At 40.2% G+C, this 11508-nt stretch overlaps 1 protein-coding gene across 1 annotated transcript; it reads right to left on the bottom strand.

The window, feature by feature from the left end:
* Positions 1-523: 523 nt before the first annotated feature.
* LOC136460816 (sinapine esterase-like) lies at positions 524-1936 on the bottom strand. The gene is made up of 4 exons (XM_066460378.1): positions 1708-1936; positions 1365-1580; positions 867-1292; positions 524-735 (listed from the first exon to the last, which is right to left on the bottom strand). The coding sequence occupies exons 1-4, from the start codon at positions 1934-1936 to the stop codon at positions 524-526; spliced, it is 1083 nt and encodes a 360-aa protein (XP_066316475.1).
* Between the last annotated feature and the right edge of the window lie 9572 nt (positions 1937-11508).

Genomic DNA, 11508 nt, shown 5'->3' with positions numbered 1-11508 from the left:
ACATATGCTACATTGCTACTTATAGTGTAGTCCCTCCATATATTTTGATCAGAGAAATTTCATACAAACTAGATTTCATCTCTTAATTTCTCTTATAATATGCTACCATTTGCTAAAATATCAATATCATCCCAGACACACTTTGAATGCAAATTAATTGATCGATTCATGTTTTATGTTATAAATGGTATATAGTTAAAATAATTGTTGGTCAAAGTTTATAAAGATTTTTTTTTCATGTATACAATACACTTATCTTTCTAGAACGGAGGGAGTATATGAATTGTTGAATTTTTTAGACACATGGTGAATGGGGTCTATAGAAATTAATTATCTTTATTTGCTGGCCACCTCGTTGGTTAATAGTAATAATAACAAAAATGTGAAAGGATCGTGACTGGAACCATTTTATTGACAAGATGTATATGACCATACATAGGACAAAGATATATCGGAGGACGTAGTTCATTCCGACAAGATCCGAACCGATCCTATCGTGAGCTATATAAGAATTCTAAATTGCTTAGCAGGTGATCTTGAGCAGCGGTGTGTCCGCAAACGGGCCATTTAGCACCCCATCGGCGATGATGCTGTACGCCTTCTCCGTCATGTGGACGCCGTCCCAGCTAGCGAACGCGCCCGGGTTGCCCCAGACCTTCGCATCCTTGTCGCACCCTTTCTCCGTGTGGTACCGGCCGTCGCCGCCGCAGCACGCGACCAGAGGATCATCGATACCTGTCATCACATCCCCATGCAGATCGAAGACAAAAAGAGAAAAGTAGATTCACACAACTGATTATTAGCTCTCTCTGGCGCACGACATGATTATTACTAGTAAAGTATCATAGCATCTATGACTTAATTACCGTAGTTCTTGGGGTTCTGGACGAACTGCATGGCGGCGCCGAAGTAGTCCGCGAAGATGATCTGAACGCCCGGGTTCTGCGACCGGAGCCGGGCGACCTCCTGCTGCAGCAGCTGGTTGTGCTTCTTGGAGAAGTCGTTGAACCAGACGAGGCAGCCGTACTGGTCGTAGTCCGAGCTGGTTGTGCTCTGGAACATGGCCAGGTACTGCGGCACGCAGCCGATGGGGAAGTTCCCCGGGACGAGCACCGTCTTGGCGCCGAGGTTGATCACCTCCTGGACGGCGGCGCCGATGTGGCCGACCACCTCCGGCATGTACTGGCTCGGCGTGTCGCGGGAGTTGCGCGCGAAGAACCAGAAGTTGTAGTCGTTCCCGCCGATCTCGCCCACTACCACCAGGGACTCGCCCAGGACGCTCTTCGTGGCGTCTGCATGCAAATGATCGATCCATCGATGTGGCCACAAACGACTCCACCAAGCTAAGTTCATTTGATACGTACCGTCTCCCGGTGCGATCCGCGTGAGCACCTTCTTGAAGGACTGGAGCTGCAGGTCTAGGTGGGATGGCGACGGCATGGTGAAGTTGTAGTTGGTCCTGTAGTAGTCCGGCGACAGCCCTGTGGCCGCAAGCACGGCGAAGTTGGCGCCGGTGGGGAACGGCGAAGTTCCCTCCTCCGGTATGCTCGGCGGGACCAGCGGCAGACCGAGCGCTTGCGCTGAGACGACGACACATGCATGCACATTTGTGTACACAATGAACACAGCAACGAGATCAACAATGCACATGCAGACACGAGTATGTAGGTTCATGCATGCGTATCGGACGTAGGGATGCATACTCACCGTAGAAATCGATTATGACACGGCCGTCGGAGACACGGCCGGTGGGGCGGTTGAAGTAGGTCATGCCATATGGGAGCTCCTTTATCGGGGTCGAAGCGACTGTGCTGATGAAGTTGCCGGTGTCAATGATGGAGTCGCCGAAGCTGAAGATGCGCTTGAAACAGCCGCACAAACCCACCGGGGAGTTGAGCAGGAGGACAACGGAAACGAGGAGGATGGCACCCCGCATCTCGTCTTCTTGATGAACACACTAACAACTACAGACAATCGTGCAGTCTAGGCAGGAGGGGACGGCGAAAGAAGATGAGTTTCTAGGTTGTGATTCTTGTGTTCGTGTTCCAGTTGTGAGCTCCTACCACCAATTTATACTAGAAGCTGTACGTGATCGAGGATCGCCAATGGTATAATAATAAAGGAATGCAACAAATCACCCGGCAACAAAAATCTGTAAGTGGTCTGGAGAGGATATGCTCAAGATATTGGCTTCCCATTTCGAGGTTTGTTGTTTGAACTGTTGCCTTACGTACTTCTAGACATGCCTAATACTCCATCTCTCTTTCAAAATACATAGCGTATTATGATTTGAAAAGGTCAAACTCCGTAAATTTTAAACTACAGTTACTCAAATTATATACATAGTTATTAGTATACATCAAAGTAATATCAATAGATTCTACATTCCACGTAGGAGTTTATCTTAGTACAGAATGATTTCAATGTAACAATTGATGATGTCAGAACTGGTGGTAAAAGTGTGCTTTGTAAAGACTTCCCGGAATCATAATACATCTTATAAAAAGAAACTGACTATCATGGCATTTCGGGTATAACTTTATAGTAATAGTTAATATACTAACATTTCTTGTGAATTATCACTACTGGATTTAGGTTCTTTGCCGAGTGCCTGGCCAGATTGCACTCGGCAAAGGCTTTGCTGAGTGCGGCACTCGGCAAAGAACACACGGCAAAAAATTGATCGGCAAAACACTCTTTGCCGAGTGTCTTTTATTGGGCACTCGGCAAAGGATTTACCGAGTGCCCCGGGGACACTCGGCAAAGAAAAGCGACCGTTACGGCGCCGGTCCCGTTGACGGTCACTTTGCCGAGTGCCAACCCTGTAGGCACTCGGCAAATATTTTTTTAAAAAAAGATTTCTTTGCCGAGTGCCAATCCTTGGGGCACTCGGCAAAGAGTTTTTATATATTTTTTTACAAAATTTCTTTGCCGAGTGCCCTATGTACGGCACTCGGCAAAGATTTTTATTTTTATTTTTAAATTTCTTTGCCGAGTGCCCTCTGTACGGCACTCGGCAAAGATTTTTATTTTTTTTAAAAAAATTCTTTGCCGAGTGCACTCTGTACGGCACTCGGCAAAGATTTTTATTTTTATTTTTTTAAATTTCTTTGTCGAGTGCCCTCTGTATGGCACTCGGCAAAGATTTTTATTTTTTTTTAATTTCTTTGCCGAGTGCCATATGTCCGGCACTCGGCAAAGTTTGAATTTTTTTTAAAAAAAATTCTTTACCGAGTGCCCTCTGTCCGGCACTCGGCAAAGTTTGAATTTTTTTTTAAAATTTCTTTGCCGAGTGCCATGGTCACAGCACTCAGCAAAGCTAGAAAAATTGGTTTCTGGACACCCATTTTTCCAGCTTTACCGAGTGCTGTGACCATTGCACTCGGCAAATGGGTCCTTTGCCGAGTGCAACACTCGGCAAAGTGACCCAAAACTGCAATTTTTAATTTTTTTTACATTCTATCATGACAAATAAATTCATACAAACATCCATCACATATATATCTCATCCATCACATATATATCTCATCCATCCACACATCCATCTGCACATATCACATCCATCACAATATATATTGCTACTACTACATCTCAACAAGTTTCATGATAGATCTGATATCACATGTAGAGATGTCCTGGTATGTAAGCATCGTACATGACAACGTGCACGAAAACTTCTGAAATTTTTATCATAGCCTCCACAAATGATATCACGACATCTCAACAAGTTTCATGATTTTTAGACTTTGTTTGCTTTCTATAGAATTTAAAAACATTTCGCACGCAAGTTCGCGGTCATGTTTCGTGAACAAGATGTCCGAAATTTCGGGTCCATTCCTGGATACGGTCTCACACTACACTCAGTAACATGACTATCATTTTTTGAATCATTAAATTCCAGTATTCGTACCACGTGCAGTTCAAAATTATATTTTTCAAAAAAATTCAAGTAAAAGAAATAAAGTAACTAAATATATCAAAAAGCTATAAAAAATCCCCAAATTCTAACTAGGAGTTCCTGGTGCCTTAAAAGGGCTGCACAAAAAATTTAGAGGCAAAAAAACTTTGCCGAGTGCTGGGGCATGTCACTCGGCAAAGGGGGTCTTTGCCGAGTGCCACGAATAAGGCACTCGGCAAAGGGGGTTTTGATTTTTTTTTTTAAATTTCCTCTTTGTCGTGTGCCTTAACATGGCACTCGGCAAAGACATTTAAAAAAATTTAAATCTTTGCCGAGTGCCGTGCCAGGGGCACTCGGCAAAGTATTTTTTTAAAAAAAATTGCCGAGTGCCTAACAGCAGGCACTCGCCAAAGAAGGCCGTGGCCGAACACCGTTACGCGGGGCAGCCTTTGCTGAGTGTCGAGCTTTTGCCGAGAGTCTGACACTCGGTAAATAAGTCATTTGCCGAGTGCCCGGCACTCGGCAAAGAACTGTTTGCCGAGTGCAATTCTTTGCCGAGTGCCTGATTTTTAACACTCAGCAAAGAATTTTGCATTCGGCAAAGCCTCTGTTTCCAGTAGTGTATGGTCTTACCAAAAATGAATGTGCCTGCATATATATAGTAAATACTCCATCCGTTGCTTAATATAAGCCATATAGTTTTTAGCACCAATATTAATGCACGGCTTGAGGAAGGATGTGAGACCGAGAAAAAAAGAAAAATCAGGTCATCTTCGCTCTCCCAATCAGATTGCTTCCTAAATCTAAAGGATTGGTTAGGGCATGTGCTATGTACGGTGGGAAAGTTTCCAAACTAATCAACGTGGGAGCTGATACGTACCTATATTTTAAAATTTTCTTTAAAAATCTATGTGGCTTATATTAAGGAACGAATGGAGTATATACCTGAAAGCACATGGATACTAACCGTCGCCCGTATATGGGGATTGTTTGATATGTTGCCTTACGTAGTCAACCCAAATACACTTTTGAATACCCATAGTAACTATCTCTTATTAACAAAAGGAATTTGCCTGCCCAATAAATGCATACTCACAATTTATGAGTGTTCGTATTTCATTTCCTATTAAGAAATATTCTATTGATTATATAGAGCACCAGTACAAAAAAAAGGTTTCTAGTGGCAGTATTTTTCGGTTTGTACTCGTGTTTTTTTTCGAACTGCTAGTGAAAGGCAACTGAAAATCAGCGCATTCCACTGGTATCACTTAAGAATCGCTCGTGTAAATACACTGGTGATTTTCTAAAAGACACTGCCAGTGTAAATCGATCTAAACTGACACCATGCTTATACAATTCGTCATTGTAAATCTTTTTTCCAAAATTTGTAAATCGGTCCTGAAAATAGCAAAAAGAAAATCCAAGAGACTCACCAGCCACCCCCATGATCGCATCGCAAGTCACAAGTTTGCCATTCGCACGCATGTGGTTGCCGGAGATAAGGATCGAACTCACAACCTCAGGCATCACAATTTTTCACGCACGTGCGGATCAAAATCACAATCTCAGGCCTCACACGTTTCTTTCTGAACCACTACACCTCAAATTCAGTTGTGATTGATCAGCACATACATTCCTACATACTCACTAGTAAATAATCACCCCGTTCGCTTGTTGGTTTTAGTGAGGCTTATTTAACTAGCCAACAGTGTTTTTCTCTCACAACAAATCAGTACCAGCCAGCCCAAATCAGCCCAGAAACCAACCAGTAAACACGTCGATTGTATAAGTACATATTTGAGACCCTTAAAGAATTTAAATGAAAAAGTTTAAACTTGAAAGTTTTAGATCTCTTTGAGTACTACAACTTTAGTTTAGATCATTTTCCATTCGATGTCAATTAAAAAAATTAAAAAATATATGAATTTAAAAATTATTAATCTTAAAACATAATTTTTGGGACCTAAATTATTTAAATAAAAGGTAACCAACTACAAAGTTGTAGACTTTTTTTTAGTACTGCAACTTTCATTTAGATCATTTCTCCATCCGATATCATTTATAGAACTCAAAAAAAAAAAGATTTCAAATTATTTGTAGTGGCACTAGGTTAAGAAAACCACTAGTGCAAATACATTTCTACTAGCGATAGGCTTAAGATAATCGACAGTAAAAATCATGTATTTTGCACGCGTGGTGCTCTTAGGATTACTGGCGAGAATAATTCCTAATACAGATTCCATGAAAAACACAATTGCTAAGACAAAAACTAATTAAAACTATGAGACGTTAAAAGTTTGGTCTCCAAATGAATGTAAAGAAAAAGAATGCCTAAATAAGTAGTCTATATAAATTATAATTTGTAGATGCCTAAATTCAAATATAATTTATAAAAATGGTAATGACTTATCAATTGTTTGAAAAGGTACTTAAATAGAAAAATGTTTTACCAAGTAAAGTTATAAGAAATAATCTCTTTCAGTCTCATGGGCTAAAACAACCGCATTGATCACAACGGTCTAAATTTACCAAACAATATAGAAAATAAATAAAGAATCCAAACTAAGTTTACTACGAAAATATATTTTATAATTAATTAAATAGTACTTATTTTGTATCATAACTTTGACCAAACTTTAAATCGTTTGACTCCATGAAGAGTGAGAATTGTATTATTTTTGTGGACAAAGGCCCTGTTCGGCTTACCCTATATTCGGCTTATTCGGCTCCTTTTTTCAGCGGGAACAATATTTTTCTCTCACAACAATTCAGTCGGAACAGTGTTTTTCAGCTAGTTTCAGCCAAATTTCAGACCAGCGAACGGGGCCAAAGTGAGTAGCTTCTAAATAAGAGTAAATTATATTTTTTAACCTCTAATTACATGCCAGTCCAATTGTAACACCTCGGGTGTTTTAAATACTAAAACCTGCCATGTCATCATATGCATTGTACATCATTTCGTATTAGTGAAAATTTTGATGTGCATACACTAAAACAAGTTTACCTTTATGTTATATGTGTTGACTTGTATGGCTTGAATTGAGTTAAAAATCTTTGTATTGATTTGAATTTCCGAAAAACCCTGATTTCAACCTTTAATTTTACCCTGGAAAACCCATTTCAAAATCTAAGCACATTTTGGAGTTGAGTCTAAAAGCAAAAGTGTAGAGCTTGTCGAGTTATACAAAGTTTGTGTTTGGAGTTTTCAAAGTTGTTATGAAAAATTTGAAGTAATTTGAAAAGACGTAAATTCTTGAAATGTCCCCTTTTTGAATTTAAACTTGCATTTCAAAATGTAGACCGAATTTGGGTATGGTTATAAAAAGCAAAGTTGTAGAACTTTGAATTTTGAACAACTTTTATTTTTGAATATTTTTGAGTTGTTACATAAATTTGGGAGTAATTTGGAATTCAAATTGAGTGGCAATTCTATAATTATGGCAATCAGTGCCATCGGGCAGCTGTCACTGCCAGTGGCCTTTCTTCGGCGTTCCAGGCGTGCTAGTGGCCGCGTTCGGCTTCGTGCTGGCATGGAGAAGCTTCTGCGCATCATCTTCGTGTCCTTGGCCGCGTTATAAAGCCCAGCCACCGTCGCCATTCTTCTTCGTTTTCTTCCTCTGTTTTTCCCGACAGCACCGCCATCGCTTTGTCGAGCTTTCGCCGTCGACCTAGCGCCGTTGCCATCTCGGCAAAGCCTGTCCTAGCTTCGCCTATTCCTTGCACACCCAGCCAACCAGCCTTGCTTCTTGATTTCACCAAGGAACGCCGCTAGCCGCCTTTCTTCCTCGCGGCCGGCAGAATCTCCGTCGAGCGAGCGCCGTCGCGGCCAGCGCTCTACGGTGAGCCTCTGACCTTGTGAAGCCTTGTTTCAGCTTCACCACGATGCTGTAGTCAGCACGGGAGGTCAGAGATGATAGGTGGGGTCATGGTGTCAGTGGCGGTTTGATTTGAAAATGGAATTTTTCTTTATCAGAAATGAATGAATAGTGTATACTTTTGTTATTTTTGTGTAGAATTAATTAGAGCTCCAAAAATTATGAAAAGTTTTGTGTGACCTCTCTGTGATGTATATTATTTAGGAAAAATATGAAATGTTGTTTTTCAGTACTTTTGAATGTGATAAAAATTGCTCAATTAATAAATAAATGGGTTTATATGATTTTTCTAGGCTTAATTAATTATCCAAAAATTATGAAAATTGTTTTGCCACTTAGTTATCATGTGATGAACCTTTACAAAAATTTTGAGCTCAATTGGAACAAGTTGATTTATTTCATAATTTTTAATTAAATAATTAATTCATAAAAGCAAATAGTAACCTTTAATGACTTAGGTTTTTATTTGAATTTTGGATTGAGTGATGACCTTGGGTCATTAGTTAGTAATGATCCTTGGCAATTGAAATAAGTGTTATGAAAAAGGTTTAGTTAGTCTTGACTTGTAACTATACCATGAAGGAAAGTTGTATTCAAGTTTTTAACTTTCGCATCCATCATCAAGCATCATGTTTTGTATCCCGCATCATGTTAAACATGGTATTATTACTATGTGTAGTGAATGAAGGTGAGCACGTGGTAGTTAATCAAGTTGCGGAGGAAGTTAATCCGTCTGTTGAGGTTGGATTTGATAATTGTGGAACGTCTCAGGAACCTGACTTTTTCGTGAACCAAAGCAAGCCCCGGACGCATTTAAACCTACCTTGTGTTTTATAAATTTCTATCACTTTTGCTTTTATATACTGCATTAAGTGATTAGAAGTCAAGTGGAAACCTAATTGGTGCATTACCAACCTTGTTTTTCCATATCTACCTTGTTACCAGTTTGAATTCGTAATGCTTAGTTATGCTTAGACAGATAAAAGTTGCGTGATTACCTGTCATCTATGAGTTTTACATGGATCTTTGTTTATGTTTGGTTACTTATGTTATCATGAGATATGAGCATGTGGAGTAATAAATCTAGACCGGGCAGACTCGGTATGTGAGAGCCACAAGATGTGGAGGTCTTGTGAGCGGGTTCTTTCCGCCTATGTCGATTAAGGTCCGTCCGTTGTTGAATTGCATGAGGTGAGACTTTGTAGTACTAACCATAAACTTTGGTAAGCCTTAACTCTGCTATTCTATTACGAGAATGGCTACTCACGCAATGGGAGTGGAGAGATGGCGAGAATAGCGTGTACCCACATAGCAATGGGCTGGATTAGTGGAGTATTGTATTCTCGGGTGGCGCGGACCCATTCTTGTTTTAGGGGACCTGAGGGTAGGTTGGTATATGTAGGTCGGGGACCTGCATATGTCGTGTGGTCTGAAATTCCTAGCTGGGTTTAATCGGTTCGAATCATCGTTGCTCCTCAGTTATGGAGACTCAACTTACTGTTCATCATCGTAGTTAATAACTGGAACTTGAGTAAGGTTTGAGAAAATGTTGGATATAAAGTTTCATGATCTCATTACGGATCATGTTAGCTTTGTATATGATCTTTTCGAAGATAAAAATGTTGATATAAAGAATTTTGTTAAAGAGCTTTTACGCAAAAGAACTTTGACTATTGCTAAAGCCATACCTTGAATCCCTGAGCCTGCATTCCTGAGTCTTCTCAATTTTTATTCCGGTTAAGTCTTGTTGAGTACTTTTGTACTCAGGGTTCGTTGACCCTTGTTGCAGGTGAGCCTCATGAGTAGGTCTATTTTGGATCGTGCTGCATGACTGTTGTTCAGATCGATGATGATAAGTGAATGTGTGATCCTTGGGTAGGATACTTATATTATGTGTTTGTATTATGTTACTAATGCCACTCCACTACTACTATGGTTTGTAATAATTATTGAACTTAGTTTGTAAGATTTGAAACTACTGTTTGTAAACTAAGTTATTGTAAGACTTCTGCTAATTTACTCTGATATATATATTTGAATAAATGTTGTAATACTGCAATGACTCTGTAATGGGATCCTGCTCAGAAATCGTGGATGATTCGGGGTTCCCCGAGGACACCCGATAGTCTTCTTAAGTTACCAGGAACATATGCATAGTCGTTAGAGGTCGTTGGACAGTGACAGATGTATATGGGTCCTATAATTTAGGAGGTTCTACCACAGAATGGTATCAGAGCGATCGTTACAAAGTATTTATTGTATTGTTTTACAAAAACTTCAAAATGATTTGGGACAAATCTATTTAACTTGTTAATTTGGTCCAAATTGCTGCTGACTTATCTTATTTCATTCTCACCATTCCTTATTTGATTAAAAAGGCTTGGTGTGGTGGAGTAGTAATCTTATTATGCCCTATATAAAAACAACTGTTGTTTATGTGCCTTATAAGCTTTGATGTTTTTGTTCATAAGAATGATTCATGCATCATGATTAATTCACTTGTTACTTCCTTCACCTCTGAGTCTGGGTTGGGTAGTGAGTCTGGGTTGAGTTATGTAATCCATCCTGACTGCTCTTTAGACTTTGATTAGATTGTCTTATTTGGATTAATCATCACCAGCTTGCCCCTAGGAATGACGGTGCTAGCAGTAGCAGCTCTAGGCCTGATCCCTAGGCAGAGATACAGAGGCTTACAGCAGAGTTAGCTTAGGATACTAGAGATAGGGCTATGGATGCCATCCATGTGGGAGAGTTACGGGATAGATTGAGGTGTCTCACCACCGCTCACAAGAACTGCGAATGTATGTTAGTTTGTATGGTGGAAGGAAGGAATGAAGCTTGGCATAGAGAAGATGTAGCTAGAGCTAGAGCTCATGAGCTAGAATTTTATGTAGAAGATTTAGAAGAATATAATACTAATCTACATGAAGAAGTCCATAGGCTGAGCAATCTCCTGGATCCAAATCATGAACCTCAAGCTGATGCAATGGACCCAGGTGTCATCATTGCTGATAATGATGAACTTGAAGAGGAAGAAGAAGAAGACCCAGAAGAATTAGTGATGGTAGATGAAAGTGATAATGAAGGCGGAAATGTTTCCGTAATGGATACCGATCATGAGGTTTGATGTGGTCGAGGAGAAGAGTTGAGTTGTAAAATAGTGAGATCTAGTTAAGTTAAGTAGTCTTATTTAGGTGCGGGCTTGTGCTTAAATAATTGAACCAATGTAATGCGTTGTAGTAAGCTCTTTTATCATTTAATAAATGCTTGTGAGTAAAGTTTGGTTTGTTATGAATAGATGCATCGTACGCGGGGTTCGCATATTCCTAGTACTTCACAACATGAAGATGGTATTCCTGATCCACCACCAGTTCCACCAAATCTGGCTGATGCTATCGCCGCCCTTGTCAATGTGACTATTGAAAATGCTCGATTGCTTTGAGAGATAGCTCAGAGTAATCAGAATAAGGTGTAAGGAAACTGTGGTTGCAATCATAACAGGCAGGAGGCTACGTATGTTGATTTTATAGATACAAGACCACCAATTTTCACCAAGGCCGATGAACCATAGAGGCTGATGATTGGCTTTGGACCATGGAGCAGAAATTTGATCTTATTCCATGCATGGAGATGTAGAAACCTGTGTTTGCCGCCTAGCAACTTAGAGGTGCAGCAGGTGCTTGGTGGGCAAATCTAGTGGCTATGCAACCAGCTGGCGTTCCAATAACTTGGGCT

Source organism: Miscanthus floridulus, chromosome 6 (genome assembly GCF_019320115.1).
Source record: "Miscanthus floridulus cultivar M001 chromosome 6, ASM1932011v1, whole genome shotgun sequence".
Lineage (NCBI taxonomy): Eukaryota > Viridiplantae > Streptophyta > Magnoliopsida > Poales > Poaceae > Miscanthus > Miscanthus floridulus.
This window is presented reverse-complemented; position numbering and strand designations above follow the sequence as displayed.

Coding starts and splice junctions, on each gene's coding strand:
- LOC136460816 (XM_066460378.1), bottom strand. CDS start 1,936: ATGCGGGGTGCCATCCTCCTCGTTTCCGTTGTCCTCCTGCTCAACTCC. Junction 1,293..1,364: donor GCGGATCGCACCGGGAGACG/GTACGTATCAAA, acceptor ATTTGCATGCAG/ACGCCACGAAGAGCGTCCTG. Junction 736..866: donor CCAGAACCCCAAGAACTACG/GTAATTAAGTCA, acceptor ATGTGATGACAG/GTATCGATGATCCTCTGGTC.